The sequence below is a fragment of the Manis javanica genome, chromosome 4 (assembly GCF_040802235.1).
Source record: "Manis javanica isolate MJ-LG chromosome 4, MJ_LKY, whole genome shotgun sequence".
NCBI classification, from domain to species: Eukaryota; Metazoa; Chordata; class Mammalia; order Pholidota; family Manidae; genus Manis; species Manis javanica.
In genome coordinates this window covers 77,832,351-77,858,291 of record NC_133159.1, presented here as the reverse complement: position 1 = coordinate 77,858,291, position 25,941 = coordinate 77,832,351, and the positions used below count along the sequence as shown (strand labels likewise).

Genomic DNA, 25,941 nt, shown 5'->3' with positions numbered 1-25,941 from the left:
TATTGAAAGCAGCTAGAGAGAAGCACGAAATTACTTATAAGGGCAACCCATAAGGCTATCAGCAGATTTATCAGTAGGAACTTTACAGGGCAGAGGGGAGTGGCATGAAATGTTTAATGCATTGAAACAGAAGGACCTTCAACCAAGAATCCTCTACCCAGCAAGGTTATAACTCAGAATTGAAGGAGAAATTAAAACTTTCCCACATAAATGAAAGTTAAAAGAATTCACCAACAATAAACAAGCCTTACAGGATATGTTAAAGGGACTTCTGTAGATGGAAATGTTCATAAGCCTAAATACTCTTATCAGTGGAAACAAACCCATAGTAAAGGCAGTAGACCAATTTATTCCTAAGCAAATACAGTGCTAAAAAAAAAAGTAACAAAAGTAGCAAAATCAACTATATACAAAATCAGTAAAGTGTTGCACAAAAAATGCAGATCATGACACTAATACATAAAGTGTGGAAGAGAAAGAAGAAAAAACAAGTATTTTTAGACAGTGTTTGAAATAGAGTGACCAAATATAGACTGTTATTTATTTAGGAAATTATGATCCTTATGGTAACCACGAGCCTGAAGACTATAATATACACACAAATACACACACACACACACACACACACACACACACAAAGAAATCCAATCACAATGCTAAAGAAAATCACCAAATAACAAGGAACGAGTATAAGAGAAAGAAAGGAACAGAGAGTAACTACAAAAATCACCAGAAAACAATTAATAAAATGGCAATAAGTGCATACCTATCAACAACTACCTTAAATGTAAATGGACTGAATGCAACAATCAAATGACATAGGGTAGCAGAATGGATAAAAAAAACAAGACCCATCAATGAGCTGCCTACAAGAGACTCATTTCAGACCTAGCAACATACACAGACTAAAAGCGAAGGGATGGAAATAATAGGGAGGAAGGAAAAAGCAGGAGTACCAGTACTTACATGAGACAAAATAGATTTCAAAACAAAGAAAGTAACAAGAGACAAAGAAGGACATTACATAATGATAAAGGTATCAGTCCAGCAAGAGGATATAACCATTATAAATATCTATGTACCCAATATAGGAGCACCTAAATATGTAAAAGAAATACTAACAGAACTAAAGAGAGAAATACACTACAACTCAATCATATTAGGGGACTTTAACATACCACTTACATCAATGGACAGATCAACCAGACAGACTATAAATAAGGAAAAAGAGGCACTGAACAACACACTAGATCAGATGGACTTAGCAGATGTGTACAGAACATTCCACTCAAAAGCAGCAGGATACACATTTTTCTCAAGTGTACATGGAACATTTTCAGAATTGATCACATTCTAGGTCACAAAAAGACCCTCAGTAATTGCAAAGATTGAAATTGTATCAAGCAACTTCTCAGACAACAATGGTTTCAAACTAGAAATAAATTACATGAAGAAAACAAAAATCCCCACAAACTCACAGAAGCTAAACAACATGCTTCCAAATAATCAATGGATCAATGAAATAATCAAAATGGAAATCAAGCAATACATGGAGACAAATGAAAACAAAAGTACAACAGTCCAGAATTTGTGGGATGCCAAAAAGTGGTTCTAAGAGGGAAGTGTGTAGCAATACAGGCCTACCTCAAGAAACAAGAACAACAAATAAGCAGTCTAAACTCCCAATTTAAAAAACTAGAAAAATAAGAACAAATGAAACCCAAAGTTAGTAGAAGGAGTGACTTAATTAAGGTCAAGGCAGAATAAATAAAATAGAGAAGACTCAAACAACAGAAAAAATCAATGAAACCAAGAGCTGGTTCTTTGAGAAGATAAACAAAATAGACATATCCCTTGTCAGACTTCTCAAGAAAAAAAAAGAGAGGACACAAACAAAATCAGAAATGAAAAAGGAATAGTTACAACAGACACCACAGAAATATAAAGAATTAGAGAATTCTATGAAAAATTACATGCCAATAAATTGGACAACCTAGAAGAAATGGACAACTTCCTAGAAGTACAGTCTTCCAAGACTGACCCAGGAAGAAACAGAAAATCTGAAGAGACCAATTATCAGCAATGAAATTGAACTACATAAGAACAAAATTCCAGAATCAGATGGCTTCAAAGGTTAATTCTACCAAACATTTACAGAGGAGCTAATACCCATCCTTCCTAAAGTAGTCCAAAAGTAGAAGGGAACACTTCCAAACTCATTCTATGAGGCCAGTACCACTCTAATACAAAAACCAAAGACACCACAAAAAAGAAACTTATAGACTAATATCCCTGATGAACACAGATGAAAAAATCCTCAACAAAATATTAGCAAACAGAATTCAAAAAGATCATCCATCATGACCAAGTAGGATTTATTCTAGGGATGCAAGGATGGAACAAAATAAAAAAATCCATCAACATCACACACCTCAACAAAAAGAATAATAAAAACCACATGTTCATCTCAATAGATGCTGAAAAAGTATTTAACAAAATTCAACATCCATCCATGATAAGAACTCTCAACAAAACGGGTATAGATGGAATGTACCTCACCATAATGAAGGTCATATATGATAAACCCACAGCTAACATTATAGTCAATTGTGAAAAGCTGAAAGTTTACTATTAAGAACAAGACAAGGATGCCCACTCTCACCACTTTTATTCAACATAGGAAGTCCTAACCATGAACATTAGATAAGATAAAGAGATAAAAGGCATTAAAATGGTAAGGAGAAAAGTTACTGTCATATTTGCAGATGACATGACACTATTTATAGAGATCCCTAAAGACTCCACCATAAAACTATTAGAACTAATAACTGAATTCAGCAAAGCAGGAAGGTACAAAATTACTATACAGAAATCTGTTGCATTCCTATATACTAACAATGAATCAGCAGAAAGAGAAATCAGGAAACAGTTCCATTTAAATTTGTATCAAAAAAGAGTAAAATACATAGGAATAAAACTAACCAAGGAGGTGAAAGACCTTTACTCTGAAAGCTGTAAGACACTCATGAGAGAAATTAAAGAAGACATCATGAATTGGAAAGCTATCCATGCTCTTGGATAGGAAAAATTAATATTATCAAAATGATCATCTGCCCAAAGCAATTTACAGATTTAATGCAATCCTATCAAAATACCAACAGCATTCTTCAATGAACTAGAACAAATAGTTCTAAAATTCATATGGAACCACAAAAGACCCCAAATATCCAAAGCAATCCTGACAAAGACCAAAGCTGGGGAATTATGCTCCTCGACTTCTAGCAATACTACAAAGCTACAGTAATCAAAACAGTATGGTACTGGCACAAGAACAGATCCACAGATCAATGGAAGAGAATAGAGGGCCCAGATACAAACCCATACATATATGGCTAATTAATATAGGATAAAGGAGCAATGGATATACAATGGGGAAAAGACAGCCTCTTCAATAACTTTTGTTGGGAAAACTAGACACTGCATACAAGAGAAAGAAACTGGATTACTGTCTAATGCCATGCACAAAAGTAAATTAAAATGGTTCAAAGACCTGAGTGTAGACATGAAACCATAAAACTCTTAGAAGAAAACAGGCAAAAATCTCTTGAATGTAGGCATGAGCAATTTTTTTCCTGGACACATCTCCTTGAGCAAAGGAAACAAAATAAACAATGAATAAGTGAGACTACATCAAACTAAAAAGCTTCTGTACAACAAATGACACCATCAGAAAAACAAAAAGACATCCTACACTATGGGAGAATATATTCATAAATGATTTATCTGAAAAGGGTTAACACTGAAAATATATAAAGAGCTCACATGCCTCAACACCAAAAATACAAATAACCTGATTAAAAAATGGAAAGAGGCCCTGAACAGACATTTCTCCAAAGAAGGAATACAGATGGCCAATAGGCACATGAAAAGTTGTTCCAAATCACTAATCATCAGGGAAATGCAAATTAAAACTACAATGACATATCACCTCACAGCTATTATTCCACTATTATTCCACTATAACGGCCACTATTCCAGAGACAAAAAATAGGAAGTGTTGGTGAGGATGAGGAGAAAGGGGAACCCTCCTACACTGTTGGTGGGACTGTAAATTGGTACAACCATTGTGGAAAGCAGTATGGAGGTTCCTCAAAAAACTAAAAATAGAAATATCATTTGATCCAGTAATTCCAGTTCTAGGAATTTACCCAAAGAAAACAAAACGAGATGTGCCTTCCTTTGTGGCACTGCTATTTTCAGAAGAGTAGCTATGAGCCTTACATGAGATGATACAAGTAAAACACTTAGAATAGTAACTAGCGCATAGTAAATTCTCAGTAAATCATCAGTAATCATCATCATTAGGAGCAGCACACAGAATCAGGAAACTCTTTTTTAAATATCTGGGACAATGCCCCATCCCCAAACTTCTCTCTTAATATTGCTCTTAGCATGTAGAATTCTACCATTCCATATTCCTCACCTCCTTCAGAGCTTTATATATTTTGTCATCCAAAGTCCTGACTTAAAATGTATCTAGCTCTGAAAGAGATATTACTTTAATGCATTTTAGTTAATACTTGAGTGAAAGGGACTTTATTAATAAAAGTGTTGAGGATCTCTGCTTGAGTGAATGGCAATGAAGGAAGAAGATGAACATTTATTGAGTATTCACTGGGGCCACATGGAAGGCCTTTCACATTTTTTGATCCTTGTTATCCTCACAGCAACTCTGTGATTATGGTAGATGACTGTGCAGGGTCCTGCAGCAAGGAAGTGGAGGAGCCAGAATTCACTGCCCAAGTTACTTTATGCAGATTTGACTAATGCTTCTGACTTACATTCTGTTGTGAGCCAGTCATAGTAAGTGCTCCATTAAATGAGTCCACATACCTATGCTTGATTACACTGGGCTGTTTAGCACCTAATTAAGTTGCCTCCAGATGGAAGAACAGGTAAAGTTTAATGTGAAAATGATTTTTGTTTATTTATGCAGGCAAATGTGGGAGAGGAGAAATGTTCATGAGGGGAAAATCTCAGGAAGCGGCATCCATATACTTTTTGCTCTGGAGAAGTCAAGAGATAGATGGGGTTGCCATCCTTCACTCTTTTCTTTAATGCCTAAGACTTTCTAGTACACTACCATCCTCACTGTATCTATTAATAAAGTCCCTTTCACTCCTAGAGTACTAACTAAGGTGTATCAAGGTTTCAGAGCTAGATGCATTTTAAATCAGGACTTCGGATGACACAAAATCTTTAAACCTCTAAAAGAGGTGAGGTATATATAACAGTGGAATTCTAGGCTTTAATAGTGATAGTAAGAGAGAAATTTAAGGACAGGAAGAAATTGCCCAGACCTCTAAAAAGATACACATATTTTACCTTTGAGTCAACTCAGATAATGTTTTTTTAATCCATTTCTTGGCCTAATATAGTTCATGAGCCATCTCAAGATCATAGCCTTGAGTTATAAAAAATCTAATTTTCTTTTCACCACCACAATAGGTACCATCTTTTTAAAGATACTCACTTCTTAATAGTTTAATCATATATTGTTTTCATCTGAATGAAAGAGAACATTTTTCTCCTAGTTAATTAGTAACTGTGTATTTTTGGCTACAGGTTTTCTTCCTAAAGTGAAATATTTGGGTTCTTAATTTGACCTGCATTCAGATGAGCCTCTTGCTCTGTGCAAAATAGTTCATTTTCAGCTTCCATGAGTCCTCTTCTCTCTTTGCCTCCTCTCACCCCAGAGAAAAGAGGTAACGGGTACTCTAAGCCTTTGATTTCTTTCAAATCTCCTTTCCCCACTCAATATTGTGTTTTGTCCCTTGTAGGTAGGTGCTATAAAACTGTTTTGTAACTGACTGTTTCAAAAATTCAAAACACTAAAAGATATTTAATTCTCAAAAGAAAAATATAGGATGGTAGCATGCAAGTTTCTCTAGAATACAAGAAAAACCATTCCTATGATTCAGGAATATTTAAGAATGATTACTCTGGGTAAGCAACCATAGAGTAGGGGCTATTAAAAGTCATTAGAACAACACTATGATATTTCATTACAAAATGACACTATGATAAGCCAAGCCTTTAATGCAAAAGAAAAAGTTAGTTGGTAAGCTTACCAGAATTCTGGAAATCCATGAAGCAGCAGCATAAGTGGCTTGCCTCTTTCTCCAGCAGCAACATAATGAAATCTTAACCCTGAATCCTGTAGTAGAAATAGAGAGCATGGAGTTTCAGTGATATTTTGTGTTGACTGTCAAAATAGTACATTTACTATTACCATTTCACTAAACAAAACCTCACTTGTGGAGAAAGGAGAACCTTCCTACACTGCTGGTGGGAATGTAAGCTAGTTCAACCATTATGGAAAGCAATATGGAGGTTCCTCAAAAAACTAAAAATAGAAATACCATTTGACCCCAGAATCCCACTCCTTGGAATTTACCCAAAGAATACAACTTCTCAGACTCAAAAAGATATATGCACCCCTATGTTTATTGCAGCACTATTTACAATAGCCAAGATACGGAAACAACCTCAGAGTCCATGAGAAGATAGATGAATGGATAAAGATGTGGTACATATACATACTGGAATACTATTCAGCCAAAAGAAAGAAACAAATACTACCATTTGCAACAACATGGATGAAGCTGGAGGACATTATGCTCAGTGAAATAAGCCAGGTGGAGAAAGACAAACACCAAATGATTTCCCTCATTTGTGGAGTATAACAATGAAGCAAAACTGAAGGAACAAAACAGAAACAGACTCAGAGACTCCAAGAATGAACTAGTGATTACCAAAGGGGAGGGGTGTGGAAGGGTGGGTGAGGAGGGAGGGAGAAGGGGATTGAGGGGTATTATGCTTAGTATACATGGTGTGAGGGGTCACGGGGAGAACAGTGTAGCACAGAGAAGGCACATAGTGGATCTCTGGCATCTTGCTGCACTGATGGACAGTGACTGCATCGGGGTATGGGTGGGGACTTGATAATATGGGTAAATGTAGTAACCACATTGTTTTTTCATGTGAAACCTTCATAAGAGTGTATAACAATCATACCTTAATTTAAAAAAAACCTCACTTGCATTTTTAATATCATTACATAAGTATTATTAATTTTCAAAAAGAAAAAACTCATGATTTATCAGTATAGCAAACTGATAGATTTGTATTTGTCAATATTCCTTTTATATCCTCTTCCCTTTTCATTTTACATACAAGGTCAACTTATATATTATGAGTTTCTGAAACAATTGGGATTTTTATCTTACTGATGTGTCATATTTCATCTCACCCAAATTCTATAGGACATGTAAGTAATTCTGATCTGAATTTATATTCCTGCCATGTTTACCTCCTAGTCATGTACTTTTCTCAGCTTGACGTCAAGAGCTGTGCCATCAGTTATATAATTCACACCACCTTTACTTATTCTTAGTTCTCTCCTTCCCACATTATTATTTTAAGCTGAAAGTTGCATGTGCATTTCCCATTGCTTCCTGCTTCTCATGTCATGTCAGTGTGTATTCTAAAAGCAGAATGCTCTGATTGCTCAAAACTTCACTCTGAGAATACAGAAATAAAATAATCTCTGGAAGGACTTAAGAGCAGACTGGAAGAGGCGCAAGAGACCATTAATGGAATAGAAATCAGAAAACAGGAACACAGAGAAGCTGAGGCAGAGAGAGATAAAAGGATCTCTAGGAATGAAAGAATATTAAGAGAACCGTGTGAACAATCCAAATGGAACAATATTCACATTATAGGGGTACCAGAAGAAGAAGAAGAGAGAAAAAGGGATAGAAAGTGTCTTTGAAGAAATAATTGCTGAAAACTTCCCCAAACTGGGGGAGGAAATAGTCTCTCAGACCATGGAAGCCCACAGATCTCCCAACACAAGGGACCCAAGGAGGACAACACCAAGACATATAATAACTAAAATAGCAAAGATCAAAGACAAGGACAGAGTATTAAAGGCAGCCAGAGAGAGAAAAAAGGTCACTTACAAAGGAAAACCATCAGGCTATCATCAGACTTCTCAACAGAAACCTTACAGGCCAGAAGAGAATGGCATGATATATTTAATGCAATGAAACAGAAGGGTCTTGAACCAAGAATACTGTATCCAGCATGATTATCATTTAAATATGAAGGAGGGATTAAACAATTCCCAGACAAGATCACTCTGCACATGCGAGATAAGACTGCCCAAGGAAAACGAAAAGCATTGGAACGAGACAGGAATACAGCAAATACAAAGCAAACTGAAGAGAGAAAAGTGGAGGAAAAAGCAGAAAAAGCAAGCAAGAAAAACAAAAATTCAGAAGTGAAGAAACCAAGAACCAGAAGCTGAGCACAGAGACTCGGTCTTCTATTAGGCAACCCAAGCACCTGGATTTACAGACGTGAAAAAATCTTAAAGGTTAGCTAATTCAGCCCCAACATTTTGCAGATTTGGAAACTGAGGCCCAAAGATGTTACCACAGATCATAAAGGTGGTTAGGAGCAGAACCCCCATCTTGTCCTACCTCCTAGGATAATGTTCTTTCCCCTCCTTGGTTCTGTGCCTCTGGGGAAACTCTGTAGGTGGCCAGAGTCAGAAGAAAGGCATTATGAGGAATTCCAGATGATTCAGGCTGGATGAAGATAACAAATCTGACTTTGCCCTCAACTGTAGAAGTTATTCTAAAAGTTCAGTAATTCATTTCATTGGCGGTGAGTCTTAGAAAATGAAATACTGCAGATACTTGAATAGATTTATTGAATAAATATGTGATTGTACCTACTATGTGTCAGGCTTTTTTTTTTTTTTTACTATGTTCTAAGTTTTTGGCTTGTTTTTGGTTTTTTTTAACAAATATTAATTCACTTAATTTTCATATCAACCCCAGGCTGAATATGGGTAAGAAAAACGTGCCCCTTGGTCTTCTGGACTCCAGCTACTGGACAACTTAGCTCCTAATAGTAATCTCCACATGGTAACATAAATATCCTCTCCTGTCAGGTTAGTATTGAAAGGCCATCACGAAGGTCCATTTTCCTTCACCCCCTAGAGCCTCAGGAAATAGAATATCCGTGGGCCGTGAGGAGGTTTGGGACAAGCATGAACAACTGAAGAGTCTGCATACATGGTTGACATTTACTTTTTATTCCATTCCTTTGGTCTCTGACTTCATAAGGCTGCTTCCTTCCCCACAGCCATACACTGTTTATTTGGTTCATGCTGCTTAGGTCATCTGTGAATGCTCCGTTATGCTGAGCTGAATAAACTCCTGATTCCCAATGCCTTATTCTATTTACTCTTTCAGTCTCCAAAATTTGGGCCAGGATAGCCTCTTGGACAGTAGGGCGCCACCAGGAACAATTCTCTACAGCTGACCTAAGCTCTAAAGGGCAAAAAGGTGACAGGCGACAGCTTCCCCTTAGAGCAGGAAAACGGAAAAGAAGCAGAACTATTCTGAGGTGTGGTGGTAGAGGAGGAGGGTACAGTAATATAATAGACCGCTGATGAGGGAAGCTCCTGAACACACACACACACACACACACACCCGCTGATGAGGGAAATCCCTGAACACACACACCCCACAGCACGCACGCACACGCGCACACACACACACACACACACACACACGCCTTGACCCCTTCCCGCAGGCCAGTGATATAATAGACGCTGAATGAGGGAAACCCCTGAACACACACACCCCACAGCACGCACGCACACGCGCGCGCACACACACACACACACACACACACACCCCACAGCACGCACGCACACGCGCGCACACACACACACACACACACACACACACACACACACACACACACACACACGCCTTGACCCCTTCCCGCAGGCCAGTGATATAATAGACGCTGAATGAGGGAAACCCCTGAACACACACACCCCACAGCACGCACGCACACGCGCGCGCGCACGCACGCACACACACACACACGCACACACGCACACGCACGCGCACACACACACACACACACACACACACACACACACACACGCCTTGACCCCTTCCCGCAGGCCAGTAATATAATAGACGCTGAATGAGGGAAACCCCTGAACGCGCGCGCGCACAGCGCCTTGACCCCCTCCCGCCAGGCCTCGCCCGTCCTGCCTCCCCTTGTCATCTTCCCGGTCCCCGCCGCGCGCTCGGCGGACCCCAGGAACACGAGGGGGCGCGGGGCGGCAGGGGAGGCGCAGCCCGCGCCCTCGGCGCTCACGGCCGACACGTTCCCTCCCGGGCCCGGGGTCCAGCCCCGGCCTTCACCTTGATCCGCACGTAGCAGTGGGTACCCAGAGAGGGCTCGTTCAGGCACGCGGGCGGGTGTTCCCGGGCCACCCGCCGGAAGGTCTGCGCGGGGCCCTTGCCGATGCTCCACAAAAGTTTGAGCAGGTAGATGGAGGCGCAGAGCCCGCAGTAGCAGTAGACCAGGGACCAGAAGAGCAGCGAGCGGATCGCGACCCGCTGGCGGAGCAGCCAGTCCCTCAGCCTCGCCATGGGGCGGCGGCGGCGGCGGGGCCTGCTCCCTTCCGAGGCGCGGCGCCGCAGCGCCCACTCCGGCTCCGAGCGAGGCGGCGCGCCTCCCCGTGGCCCCCGGCGGCCGCGCCGGCCCGCGCGCGTGTCACAGGCACGGGCGTCCGCGCCCGCGGTGCGTGCTCGGGGACGCAGCGCCCGGCTAAGGGCCCGGCAGGGCAGAGCCTTTGCGCGGGGAGTTCCGCCCTGGACTGGGCTGGGCTGGAGACCCGGCTTCCTCCGCAAAGTGGAGTCCCATTTAACAATTGCTAAACTGTGGGGAAAATGAAGGTGAGACTCCCAAACCGGCCCAGGTACCGGAAGGAAGCGCCGTCGCTCTTGTTTTGACGAGTGTTCAAATCCTCTCACAGCCCAGTTAACTGCTGGAATTTCATTACGCCTGTTTCTGGAGCACAGAATTAGAGGAGGCCTAGCTGGGCTTATAACCACTCCAAACCTAGTTGGAGAATATCCACACCAACAGGCACTGTTGAACCACTGTGATGTACATGTGATAAAATAAAGAAACAAAAAAAAAGTTACCGAAGTAGTAATTTAGTAATTCACCATCCTGTAGCTGCCAATGTAATACTTCAAACAGGGAAGGATAGAAAATGGTGTGAACAGATATTTACACCTCCAAAAGAACCCCCAGTTCACTCATTCCTTACACGGAAAGAAGGTACCTGCACTGCAGGGAGATCAGGTGGGCACAGCCCTGACCAGCTAACCAAGCTCAGCAAAAGCAATGAAAGGACAGCTGACCACCTGATCCCCCTAGGATTGTGCAATGAAAAGGGCACCTATCACCTCTGCAGGATTCTTGCCAAAAATGTCCAACCTGAATGGAACCTAGGAAACAATCAGACAAATGCAGACCTAGGGATGTGACAGAAGACAACCAACCCTGGAATCCTCAAAACAGTCAATGACATAGAATAAAAACCAAACACAGACTGTTCAATAAAGGAAATTACAAAGTCATAAAAAAAAAGTTCTTTCTCTATTGGATTACCTGTACACCTGTTGAAGATGAGTTGACATGTGGAATATTTCTGGGCCCTCTCGCCTATTTCATTGATCTGTGTGTCTGTATTTTCTCCAATATCACATTTGCCATTACTATGAAATTAGTAAGTCTAGAACTTAGTCTGAATCCTTAAATTCTGTTCTTTTTTATTGAAACTGTTTTGGCTACTCTGGTTACTTTACTTTTCCATTTAAAAATTAGCATTAGTTTGTTAATTTTGGCACAATTTGTTGATTGGAATGCATTGAGTCTATTAATCAATTTGGGAAGAACTGATATTTTAACAATATTGTGTTATAATCCATGAACATTATTATCACTCCATTTATTTAGATCATCTTTGATTTCTTTTGCCTGCTTTCCATGATTTTAAGCATATTATACATATTACAAGAGTTATACCTAAGAATTTCTTTTTTTATATTATAAATGCTACTTTTTTCAGTTTCTAGTTACTTATTGCTAGTATGTAGAAACATGACCAATTTTTGTTCTTTTGTCTCAGATCCTGAGACCTTACTAAACTTACTAGTTCTGATAGTAGCTTTTTGAAAGATCATTTGGGATTTTATATACAGATAATCATGTCATCTGTGGACAGAGATAGTTTTATTTCTTCCTCTCCAGTATATTTTCCTTTTCTTGCCTTATTACACTGGCTAGGCCCTCTAGTACCATATTGTATAGGAGTAGTGAAAATGGGCACCTTTACCTTGTTCTTAGGGCAAAAGCATTCAGTCTTTAACTATGAAGCAAAATATTAGCTGAAGATTTTTTTAGATATTATTTATCATGTGGATGAAGTTCCTTTCTATTATTGATTTCTGAGAGGTTCTTTCATACATGGAGGTTGAATTTTATCAAAAGGCATTCTGCTTCTCTTGAGATAGTCATAATTTTTCCTCTTAAATCTTCTCTTTTTAACCTCTTTAATCTTTTATGACTAATTGCATAAAGTTTTTGAATGCTAAACCAGCCTTTCATTCACAGAATAAACCCAATTCGGTCATAGAGTGTTATATATTTCTTTTTACATATTGTTGAAATCTGTTCATATTTGATTGATGATTTTTTCATCTATATTTGCTCTTCTTATATATTGTAGAAGGGTTTGTATAGAATTGGTATTCTTTCTTTCTTAAATGATTGGTAGAATTCTTCAAAACAGCTATCTAGGCCTGGAGTTGGGTTTTTTTTTAATTCTTTTTTTTTAAGGTTTTAAAATATAATTTAATTTATTTAATAGTTATAGAACAATTCTAGTGATCTATTTCTTCTTTGGCAGTTTATATCGTTAAGAATTTTATCCATTTCATAAAAGTTGTTAATGGCTATAGAGTTCTTCATAATATGACCATTATCTCTTAAATATCTATGGATCTGTAATGTTCTCCCTTTCATGCTTGATATTAGGAATTTTTGTCTTCTCTTTTTCTTGGTAAATTTGACTAGAGGCTTATCAATGTAAAAAAAGAAACAGCTTTTGGTTTTATTGATTTTTTTCTCTCATGTTTTTAATTTCATTGATCTCTGCTCTTATTTCTTTTCTACTGCTTGATTTAGGTTTAATTTGCTTTGCTTTTCCTATTTCCTTAATATAAAGCTTAAATGATTGATTTCAAATTTTTCTTGTTTTAATATAAGCATTTATTGATAAAATAATTTCCTCTTAACTCTGCTCCCCGCAAGTTTTACTGTGTTGTTTTTTCATTTTCATACAATTCAAAATATTTTTCCAATTCTTCTTGGGATTTCCTCTTTTACCATAGGTTATTTAGAAATGCTCAATTTCCAAATACATTGGGGGATTTTGCAGATATGTTTTTGTTGTTAATTTTTAAATCTGGCATGGTTCATGAATTTACTTTGTAAACCATGTATTCTCTTAAATTTGTCAAGGTTTGCTTTATGTCCCTGAATATGGTCTATTTTGGTTATGTTCCAACTGCATTTGAAAAGTGTATTCTGCTGATGGTAACTAGAGTGTGGTATAAATGTCAATTAGATAAAGTTGGTTGGCAATGTTGTTCAGGACTATTAGATCCTTACTGATTTTCTGTCTACTTGTTCTATTGATTTCTGAGAGAAGAATGTTGAAATCTGTGTAATGGTGGATTTGTCTCTCTTTTTAGATCTATCAATGCTGCTGTTTTTGCTTTAGACAGTGTAGGGAAAATGAGCTTTCATTTTCCAGGATCCTTACCTGACCCTAAACTACTTAGGCTAACGCTCTCACACCTGTTGGCAATGAGTCATTATTGTTGGAGTTACTATGAAAAGAACTCTGCCCAGTGCTCTGCTTGGAGGCAGAGATGGAGATAGATTGTGAATACCCCAGAGGCAGATGTAATTCCAGCATTCTACCTGCCACCTTGAGAATAAAGCTTGGTATAAACTGTCTTGCCGATGGGTTTCAGCCCTGGACAAGTTCACTAGGGATTCAGTGAGACCAAAGAATGACAATGGAACATTCTTGGGGTGAAAGGGTTTATACACAACTTTATTCCCACAGTGGCAGGCCAATTACTAGAATCCTGTCCACTCAGAGCAAGTCTGCATGCAGCAAGCCGGTCTGCCTCCCGGCCTCTCTGCCCCTGCAGCTGTCTCTGTCTCTGTACTTGGTGCTGCCACCACTCCAGTCTTGTCTCTTCTCTCCTGCAGCCTTGCAGCCTTGCAGCCCTGCAGCCATGCCACTATGGCACCGAGAGCACTGGGTGGAGCTCTCTACATAGAGTCAATAACAACATATTGCCCACATGTGTGTAGTGAGCTAGCTGACCAGGGCCAGGTGAGAATCATAGCCATAGGAACCTTCACTTTATCTACACTCCACCCCTCCAGGACTCTCTCCTCTCAATCTATGTGCCCTCAGTACTCTGCAACTGTCCCTGTGTGAGGAAGCTGGAACATTGTTACCAAATTCCATAATAACATAATAAAATATACAAATAACAAAATAACCCTGAAGCCTGAGGAGATCCATTGCCACCAAGTGATCATCCTGGCTGTATTCAAACCAGTTCTATTCAAAGGAGTTAACCAAAAGGACAATGGCTGGGCCTTACAATACCCACCTTCTCCAGCCTCTCCAACAGAAAGTCTTGCAGGCACACAGGCCAGTCTTGTTGCTTTGTCTCTGGCTTCTGCTTTGTCCTCAGCAGCCTGAACCGCTGCCCTGGTCTCAGTTGTTGCCACAGCTCCAGTAAGATTGTATTTGACTTTCCATCCAATTTCTTTCTGTCTGCTCCTGCCTTCTCAAATCGACCCATATCTGGGTCCTCGTGACCTTCATGGGGCCCTTTAAATTCTTCCTTCTAGATCGTATTTCCTTTTGTGCTTGAGCCTGAGGATAGAATCAAAGCATGGAATGCTCCACAATCTGGGCAGGTGGCTGCACCTCTCCTGGAAGAACCTGTTGTTGCTGAGTCCTTCGGACTCCCCACCAGCTTTCAACCAGGAGGAGTTTGAACTGAGGAGGGGCTGAAGCCTCCCACACCAGCAGGGCCTCCATGCCCACCTGTTGGTCAAACCTCCGATCCTCCATTTCTGGGGCTGATGGCTCCACTACATCCTTCACCTGCACCACGGCACCTGGCAGCCTGCACTCTCGTGCTGCTGCTTCTTGTGCCACTGCTCCTCTGGCCAATGCTCCTTCTCGTGCTACCATGACATCCTTTACCATTTCCACAGCACCTTGTAGTGACACCATTTCAGTCACCAACAAATCTTTTACCTCCTAAATGGCAACTCACAGCTCACATTCTCATGCTGCCTCTTCTCATGCTTCCTGCAGGAGGGTGTCTTTCTCCCTTCCAGCATTTCTCAATATTGTGAGAATAAAACTCCCCACAATTCCTGCAGCCTCATGGGCACTCTGTTTCTCAGAGGAATTCCCTATTTTGCAGAGGGTCAACTTTACTGCCTCATGTGTTGCCTCCACCCCTCCCCAGTCTTGGGGTGGAGCCCAGTCCTCTAGGAGGCAAGTCATGTTGGACCACATGTCCACTGGGGAACACCTGAAGGTCTCCCTGTCCATAGGTGCAGCCTGCTGAAACACTCTTCCCATGAGGGGAGCCTGCTCTTTTTTTTAAAACAACAGTGTTTTATTTTTTCACTTAAATATAGCTGACATACAATATTATATAGTTTCAGGTGTACAACACAGTGTTTTGACCATTATATATATTACGAGATGCTCACCAGTCAGTGTAGTTACCATCTGTCAACACACAAAGTTATTATAATATTATTGGCTATATTCCTTGTGCTCTACTTTTTTTTTTGGTATCATTAATATACAATTACATGAGCAATGTTATGGTTACTAGACTGAGGGGAGCCTGTTCTTTTTCTTGGTCAAAAATGACTCCTGCCAACTATCGCCAATTGTCTTGCCAATGGGTTTCAGCCCCAGGCAAGTTCACTATGGCTTCAATGAGACCAAAGAATGACAATGGAATGTTCTTGAGGTGAAAGGGTTTATACCCAACTTTATTCCCATGGTGGCAGGTAAACAGCAAGAATGCTGTCCACTCAGAGCAAGTCTGTGTGCAGCAAGCAGTCTCTGCTTTGGGGGCCTCTCTGCTCCTGCGGCAGAGACAAAAGAGGATTACAGACCTGCAGACTGTTGGCTATAGATGTGATTTTAGTGCTCTTCCTATTGCTGGGAGAACAAGCTGGGTAATAAACCCTTTCACCCCAAGAACATTCAATTGTCATTCCTTGGTCTCACTGAATCCATAGTGAACTTGCCTGGGACTGAAACCCATTGGCAAGACACACTAAATGCCACTTTATGTTCTTTTTGGGATGGGAGGTGATGATAATGTTTTTAAATCTATATTTAGGCTCACTGATCCTTTCCTTGACTGTGCTGATTCTACTGATGAGCCCATCAAAGCATTCATTTCTGTTACCGTTTTTCATTTTCTAGTATTTCCATTTGATTTTTTTCTTATAGTTTCCATCTCTCTGTAGAAATTACCCATATGACCATACATTACTCATTTTTCCTCTAGAACTTTCAATACATTAAGCCTAGTCATTTAAAATTCTCTCATGATCAACTATATATCATCTTTAAGTTTGTTTCTCTTGATTGCTTGGTCTTTTGACAGTGGGATTTTTTCCCCTCGCTTCTTTGTACACCTCTGTGGAGAAAGTGAAGGTTCCTATCTCATCTGGCCCTGGTCGGCTGGCTGTATGTAGGCAATACATTGTTACTGACTCCATATAAAGAGCTCTGCCTGGTGCTCTGGGCTGCATGGCTGCACAGCTGCAGGAGAGCAGAGGCTGGAGCAGTGGCAGCACCAAGAACAGAGACTGGAGACAGCTGCAGAGGCAGAGAGGCCCAGAGGCAGAGACCGGCTTGCTGCATGCAGACTTGCTCTGAAGTGGATGGGATTCTAGTGATTGACCTGCCACCATGGGAATAAAGTTGTGTATAAACCCTTTCACCCCAAGAATGTTCCACTCTAATTTTTTCAGTCTCATTGAATCCACAATGAATTTGTCAGGGACTGAAACCCATTGGCAAGACAGCCTCATCATTTTTGTTGAAGGATATTTTGTGTAAGGCAATAGAGACAAAGGTATATGTTTTTATGCCTGGAAATTGACACACATTTTCTTTTGCTAGCCTTTTAGTGCGGAGGCTGAGTTAGTCCAGTCAGGCATTGAGCCGAATTTGGATTTTATTGTTTCTATAGTTATCCTCAACACACCACAGATTTCAAATTTCTCTAGTGTTATCATGTGTTTTCCAGTTAATTTTTCTCAATATATGCTATACACTTATATTTAAGTCTTTTTTAATGTCTAGGATTAAAAAGATGGTCTCTTCCATGCTCTTGCTCCTCTGATAAAAGTAGACTGCTTTTACTTGTTACTGAATGTTTATTACCCTGGTGGTAGAAAGTGCAGGGGAGAGGTGAAATCTTTGCTGTCCTAATTCGGCCTCACAGGCAGAGACTGTGTCAGCATGGGACCTTCTCAATGATCCTTTCCTCCCCTCAGTGACAGGGCATCTCTAAGGGTCTGCATCCACAATATTTCTTGCCTTTCTCTCAAGATTATAAGATTTATTTCTATTTCCTTCTTCCAGCTGCAGTGTATCTTCATCAGGACCCAAAAGGTGATGAAGCCTTTTTCCCACAGAAGCTTAGGACTTATATTCCTTAGGAAAGACAGGGGAAAAGGGTTGGGGGAACTTTGGGCTTTTCCTCCCTCTACTACTATTCTTTTCCAGGCTTGCATCAGCAGGATGGCTATGTGGAATCCTCATTCTGCCCCCGACAAACCTTTCTGGTTAGTATTGAACATGTCTGTGGAAGAGAATGCAAGTTGTTGCAAATCTTTCTTGTGCTCCCAGCGGTTCTGTGTTCTCAAGCTGGCCCACACGAGTCTGGCAATTTGCACAACTTTTATATATTTTTATTATTGTTACTAGGTCACATAGCATATTATGGTATCTTTCTCAAGTAAGGCATTGCCTACTTCTTCTCTCTTCTTTGATTTGTTTGCCTTTTTTTAGATTTCAGGTCATTTGGTTATCCTGCAATCTCAGCCCTCAGATTAAGAAAAGTTGTGAATTTAATGATTTTCTGTTTTTTTAGTTGTTGTAATGGTGGGGGAAATGCTTTTTCCAGCTTTCTATATCCTAAGTAGAAGACTAAATTCCCTAATTTTTAAAAATTGAGACATAATTGACATATAACATCATATTAGGTTTAGGAGTATGACAATGATTTACATATATCTTGTGAAATAATGACCATAAGTTTAGCACATTTTTTTAATTGAAGTATCATATATAATTTTATTTTGTTTTCAAATATATAACACAGTGGTTCAACATTTATCCATATTATGAAATCCTCCCCCCCACTAGTGCAGTTACTATTTGTCAACACAGAAAGATGTTACAGAATCACTGACTATATTCTCTATGCTGTATTACTATCCCTGTGGCCAACTTATATTATGATTGAGATTTTTGGTTTAGCACATCTTTAAAAAACTTTGAGTATTACCTTTTCTAATTGAAAATTTAAATAATTCTAAGTTTATGCAGTCATAAGAGAAATAACAGAATCTATGCATACTTTATCCAGTGTATTTTACACTTTATAATTTTATCATATACATAGTTTTGTGTACCCACCACCAAAGTGAAGAAAACAGAACAGTTCCATAACCATAAAGATCTCTCATGTTGTCCTCTTATAACCATATCCACACCTTGTCCATAATCTCTGGTGACCACTAATCTGTTTTCCATTTACAATTTTTGTTGTTTCAAAACTGTTATATATAAGAAATTGTACGTTTAACCTTTTGAGGCTTTTTTTTCACTTAGTTTAACTCCTTAAAAGTTTAACTTACTGCAAGTATCAATAGTTCATTCCTTTTTACTGCTGATTAGTATTCTGTAGTATGCTTGCACTGCAATTTGTTTGACCATTCATCTATTGAATGACATCTGGGTTGTCTATTTAGCTATTTTAACTATTACAGATAAAGCTGCTATGAACACTTGTGTACAGGTTTTTGCGTGAATGTAAGTTTCATTTCTTTGGGATAAATGCCCAAGAGTGCAATTGCTGGGTCATATGACTTTGCGTATTTTGTTTATAAAAAACTGCCAACCAGTTTCTAGAGTGTCTGTACCATTTTAAATTTCCATCATTAATCTATGACTTATCCAGTTTCTTGGCAGCCTTGCCAGAATTTTGTGTTCTCATTTTTTTTAAATTTTGATATTATTAATGTACAATTACTTGAACAACATTATGGTTACTAGACTCCCCCCATTATCAAGTCCCTCCCACATACCCTATTATAGTCACTGTCCATCAGCATAGTAAAATGCTACAGAATCATTACTTGGCTTCTCTGTATATACTGCCTTTCCTGTGTCCCCACCCCCACTACATTATGTGTGCTAATCATAATGCCCCATTTTCCCCCTTATCCCTCTCTTCCCACCCACCCTCCCCCGTCCCTTTCCCCGTGGTAACTGTTAGTCCATTCTTGGATTCTGTGAGTCTGCTGCTGTTTTGTTCCTTCAGTTTTTGCTTTGTTCTTATACTCCACAGATGAGTGAAATCATTTGATACTTGTCTTTCTCTGCCTGGCTTATTTCACTGAGCATAATACCCTATAGCTCCATCCATGTTGTTGCAAATGGTAGGATTTGTTTTCTTCTTATGGCTGAATAATATTCCATTGTATATATGTACCACATCTTCTTTATCCATTCATCTACTGATGGACATTTAGGTTGCTTCCATTTCTTGGTTATTGTAAATAGTGCTACGATAAACATAAGAGTGCATTTGTCTTTTTCAAACTGGGCTGCTGCATTCTTAGGGTAAATTCCTAGAAGTGGAATTCCTGGGTCAAATGGTATTTCTATTTTGAGTTTTTTGAGGAACCTCCGTACTGCCTTCCACAATGGTTGAACTAATTTACATTCCCACCAGAAGTGTAAGAGGGTTCCCTTTCTCCACATCCTCGCCAACATTTGTTTGTTGTTTGTCTTTTGGATGGTGGCCATCCTAACTGGTAAGAGGTGACATCTCATTGTGGTTTCAATTTGCATTTCTCTGATGATTAGTGATGTGGAGCATCTTTTCATGTGCCTGTTGGCCATCTGAATTTCTTCTTTGGAGAAGTGTCTGTTCAGCTCCTCTGTCCATTTTTTAATTGGTTTATTTGCTTTTTGTTTGTTGAGGTGCATGAGCTCTTTGTATAATTTGGAGGTCAACCCCTTAGCGGATATGTCATTTATGAATATATTCTCCCATACTGTAGGATGTCTTTTTGTTCTTCTAATGGTATCCTTTGCTGTACAGAAGTCTTTTAGTTTGATATAGTCCCACTTGTTCATTTTTGCTTTTGTTTCCCTTGCCTGGGGAGATATATTCATGAAGAAGTTGCTCATGTTTATGTCCAAGAGATCTTTGCCTGTATATTTTTCTAAGAGTTTTATGGTTTCATGACTTGCATTCAGGTCTTTGATCCATTTTGAGTTTACTTTGTGCGTGGGGTTAGACAATAATCCAGTTTCATTTTCTTACATGTAGCTGTCCATTTTTGCCAACACCAGCTGTTGAAGGGGCTGTCATTTCCCCATTGGCTATCCATGGCTCCTTTATCATATATTAATTGACCGTGTATGCTTGGGTTTATATCTGTACTCTATATTCTGTTCCAGTGGTCTATGGTTCTGTTCTTGTGCCAGTACCAAATTGTCTTGATTACTATGGCTTTGTAGTAGAGCTTGAATTCAGGGAGCCTTATTCCCCCTGCTTTATTCTTCCTTTGTTGGCAGCCGCACTCAGAAAATAGCGCCCAATGCAGGGCAGCCGGAAGGCCCCGAACTTCCTAATGACAAATCATCCCACACCACTAAACTACATGCTAATTGCGCCTTGGCATAAGGACCAATGAGACCCACCAAATGGTTATGCTAATAAGGCATATGGAGCCGCACCAACCAGGTCAGAGCATGAGAACTATATAAGCAAGCCTCTCCTTCCCCTCTGGGTCCTGCCCAACTCATTTGTTTCACAAAGAGCTGAAGAATAAAGCTTTCTGCAGAAGAATCCTGCTGTTGTTGCATGCTGTTCTTGCCGGAGAGGACGGGGCGCGCGACAAGTGGTGCCGAATCCCAGGAACCAGAACATCACCGGCGCAGGGAGGACCCTTCAGACATCTGGAGAGGATTCAGAACTGCAGGTCAGAAGAAAGCCCGGAGGGGTAAGTTCCGAGAGGCCCCTGCTTTTTAGGATGATGGTTGATGGTTCTCTGTAAATAAGGAGGCACCATGGGGAATGCACCGTCATTAGTCACGGCGCTGCAGACAGCTCTCAAAGAGCGAAACTTGAAGGTCTCCAGCAAAGTCTTAGGATCTTTTGTGAAGGAGATAGACCGTGTGGCCCCCTGGTTCATTTGTTCAGGGTCCCTCTCAATCCCGAGCTGGGACAAACTGGGGAAAGATCTTGATAGAGAGGAGGAGGAGGGTAGCCTGAGGGGAGGCACCAGGCCCCTCTGGAAACTGATTAGAGCTTGTCTGCAAGATGAGAGATGTGAAAAGGTAATAAAAGAAGGTCAGAGAGCATTGACAGATATCCAAGAGAGCATGTCAGAAACGGAACGGGAAACAGAGCGCGCGCGGCCGAAAAAAGGCCACAAAAACGAAGGTAAAGAAACCTCAGAGTGAGGGAGAAAGCCCGCCTAGGGCAAAAGTGAAAGAGCCCCGAGAAGCGAGTGACGATCGCCTCGGAGAAAATAGTAAATACCCCTGGAAAGAGTTGAGGGACCTCCAACTCTCCAATAGGGAATCTGAGGAGGAATTAACGTCTGCAGAGGAAGGGGAAGAAAATAGAACCGCAGAGTGTAGAAGTAAGGGAACCAGCAAAGTTGAAAAGCGGACCAAGGAAAAAATGAAAGCAGGGTGTCCCCCGACGCCCTTTGCCCCGCCACCTTATGTGAGTGGCGCACTCTCCTTTTGCCACCCAGATACTCTTCAGGCAATTAGACAAATGTTTCCTGTATTTGAGGATAATGGCGTACGCTCTCACCAGCCCCTGAGCCATAAACAAGTTAAGGAGTTAGCAGAATCCGTTCGGGCTTATGGGGTCAGTGCCAACTATACCATAGCACAAGTTGAGAGATTAACAGAGACAGCCATGACACCCGCAGACTGGCAATATGTAACTAAGGCATGCCTTTCTAGTATGGGGCAATACATAGAATGGAAGGCATTGTGGCATGATATCAGCATGACCCAGGCACGCGCAAACGCGGCCGAAGGACAGCCTGCGTGGTCATATGATATGCTGACGGGCCAAGGACAGTGGGTAGCTGACCAGACCGCCTTCCCCTTACAGGTATACGCACAAATAAACACGTGCGCCGCCAAGGCATGGAAAGCCCTCACCAACAAAGGAGAAGTATCAGGCAATTTGACAAAAATTATTCAGGGGCTGAGCGAGCCATTTTCTGACTTTGTCGCTCGTATGATGGAGGCCGCAGGCAGAATATTTGGAGATCAAGAACAAGCAATGCCCCTAGTGGAGCAATTAGTATTTGAACAATGTACCAAGGAATGCAGACAGGCGATAACACCCTGGAAACAAAAAGGGATACATGCCTGGTTGAAAGCCTGTAGAGAAATAGGAGGGCCACTCACCAACGCGGGCCTAGCCGCAGCCATATTACAGAGCCACAAACAAGCCAGGATCACTAACAGAAGTATTAAATGCTTTCACTAATCTGTCACGAGGCCTGTCCCAGTATCTTTCAGGAAACTGGTCCCAGGACTTTGATGGAGCACTAGAAGAGCTGCGGCGAGAAATTATCCACATCAACTCCACCCGTCTAGATATCTCCGTAGCGGAAGGACTCTCTTCCTGGTTCCTCAGAGCTCTCTCCCACGTCAAGGAGTGGGCGGGCATAGCTGGGATGGGCGTGTTCATGCTTGGAGGTCTCATGCTCCTACTCTGGTTGTTATGCAGACTCCGCAATCAACATAAGAAGGACAAGGTGATCCTTGCTCAAGCCCTAATGGCTATAGACGTTGGCGCCTCTCCCCAAGTGTGGCTCAATATGCTTAAGAAGGAAGCTCAGCTTTAGCTTGAGGTAGCTCTTGCACCCTGAGCCCATGTGGCACTGCACCAGGCCCGAGTACCTCATTGCTTAATCACAGCTTTCTTTAAGAAGCTCATGGTGCAAGAGGGTTGAGAAAAAGGGTCCAAACCCTTTGTACCAAGCGGTCCCAACGCCAGCCAGAGGATGCGAGGCAAAGCACTGCAAGAGGTCTTGGACCCCTCTGAGAGGCATGCCTGACTGCATAGGGGTAGATGCCCAGAACCCCTCTCCAAAAAGGGGGCATCAGGAAGTATGATGGAGGTCAGGCCTCTGTCTCCGCCTCTGCTGGCAAGTTCCGCCTTGAGCTTCTGTTAGACAAAAAAGGGGGAGATGTTGGCAGCCGCACTCAGAAAATAGCGCCCAATGCAGGGCAGCCGGAAGGCCCCGAACTTCCTAATGACAAATCATCCCACACCACTAAACTACATGCTAATTGCGCCTTGGCATAAGGACCAATGAGACCCACCAAATGGTTATGCTAATAAGGCATATGGAGCCGCACCAACCAGGTCAGAGCATGAGAACTATATAAGCAAGCCTCTCCTTCCCCTCTGGGTCCTGCCCAACTCATTTGTTTCACAAAGAGCTGAAGAATAAAGCTTTCTGCAGAAGAATCCTGCTGTTGTTGCGTGCTGTTCTTGCCGGCGAGGACGGGGCGCGCGACATTCCTTCTCCGGATTGCTTTGCCTATTTGGGGTCTTTTGTCATTCCATATGAATTTTAGAACTATTTGCCCTACTTCATTGAAGAATGCTGTAGGTATTTTGATACAAATTGCATTGAATCTCTACATTGCTTTAGGCAGGATGGCCATTTTGACAATATTAATTCTTCCTAGCCAAGAACATGGGATGAATTTCCATTTATTAGTGTCCTCTTTAATTTCTCTTGAGTGTCCTGTAATTTTCAGGGTATAGGTCTTTCATTTCCTTGATTAGCTTTATTCCCAGGTATTTTATTCTTTTTGATGCAATTGTGAATGGAATTCTTTTCCTGATTTCTCTTTCTGCTAGTTCATCATTAGTGTATAGGAATGCAACAGATTTCTGTGTATTAATTTTGTATCCTGCAAATTTGCTGAATTCAAATATTAGTTCTAATAGTTTTGGAGTGGATTCTTTAGGTTTTTTATGTACAATATCATGTCATCTGCACACGGGGACAGCTTGACTTGTTCCTTACCAATCTAGATGCCTTTTATTTCTTTGTGTTATCTGGTTGCTGTGGCTAGGACCTTCAGAACTATGTTGAATAAAAGTGGGGAGAGTGGGCATCCTTGTCTTGTTCCCAATCTTAAAGGAATAGCTTTCAGCTTCTCACTGTTAAGTATAATGTTGGCTGTGGGTTTATCATATATGGCCTTTTTTATGTTGAGGTACTTGCCCTCAATACCCATTTTGTTGAGAGTTTTTTTTTCATAGATGGATGTTGAATTTTGTCAAATGCTTTTTCAGCATCTATGGATATGATCATGTTGGTTTTTTCCTTCTTTTTGTTGATGTAGTGGATGATGTTGTTGGATTTTTGAATGTTATACCATCCTTGCATCCCTGGGATGAATCCCACTTGATCATGATTTTGATGTATTTTTGAATTCAGTCTGCTAATATTTTGTTGAGTATTTTTGCATCTTTGTTCATCAGGGATATTGGTCTGTAATTTTCTTTTTGTGGTGTCTTTGCATGGTTTTGGTATTCGAGTGATGTTGGCCTTGTAGAATGAGTTTGGCAGTATTCCCTCCTCTTCTAATTTTTGAAAAACTTTAAGGAGGATGGGTATTAAGTCTTCACTAAATGTTTTATAAAATTCAGCACTGAAACCATCTGGTCCAGGGATTTTGTTCTTAGGAAGGTTTCTGATTACCAATTCAATTTCTTTGCTGGTAATTCATCTATTCAGATTTTCTCTTTCTTTCTGGGTCAGCCTTGGAAGATTGCATTTTTCTAGAAAGTTGTCCATTTCTTCTAGGTTATCCAGTTTGTTAGCATATAATTTTTCATAATATTCTCTCATAATTGTTTGCATTTCTGTGGTGTCCTTAGTGATTTTTTCCTTTCTCATTTCTGATTCTGTTTATGTGTGTAGACTCTTTTTTTCTTGATAAGTCTGGCTAGGATTTATCTATTTTGTTTATTTTCTCAAAGAACCAGCTCTTGGTTTCGTTGATTCTTTCTATTGTTTTATTCTTCTCGATTTTATTTATTTCTGCTTTACTCTTTATTATGTCCCTCCTTCTTCTGAATTTGGGCCTCATTTGTTCTTCCTTTTCTAGTTTTGTTGTGAGTTTAGACTGTTCATTTAGGATTGTTCTTCTTTCCTGAGTTATGCCTGTATTGAAATACATTTCTCTCTTAGGACAGCCTTCACTGTGTCCCACAGATTTGGTGTTGTTGAATTATTGTCATCATTTGTCTCCATATATTGCTTGATCTGTGTTTTTATTTGGTCATTGATCCATTGATTATTTAGGAGCATCTTATTTAGCCTCCATGTGTTTGTGGGATTTTTTGTTTTCTTTATGTAATTTATTTCTAGTTTCATACCTTTGTGGTCTGAGAAGCTGGTTGGTACAATTTCAATCTCTTAGAATTTACTGAGGTTCTTTTCTACTCTTGAAAATGTTCCGTGTGCACTTGAGAAGATTGTGTATCCTACTGCTTTTGGATGGAATGTTCTGTAGATGTCCATTAGGTCCATCTATTCTAATATGTT

General features: G+C 40.5%; 1 protein-coding gene across 2 annotated transcripts in view; it reads right to left on the bottom strand.

Moving 5' to 3' along the window:
- The window catches only part of EPHX4 (epoxide hydrolase 4), a 33,421-nt gene extending 22,582 nt beyond the window's left edge, over nt 1-10,839 (bottom strand). The window contains exons 1-2 of one of the 2 annotated variants that reach the window (XM_073234270.1): nt 10,299-10,839; nt 6,132-6,217 (exon numbers count right to left, since the gene is read on the bottom strand). In XM_073234270.1, the coding sequence (XP_073090371.1) occupies nt 6,132-6,217; nt 10,299-10,529 (317 nt within the window). In that variant the 5' untranslated portion in view covers nt 10,530-10,839. The remainder of the gene's footprint in view (nt 1-6,131; nt 6,218-10,298) is intronic. The other variant, XM_017657474.3, reaches the window with a different exon arrangement.
- Between the last annotated feature and the right edge of the window lie 15,102 nt (nt 10,840-25,941).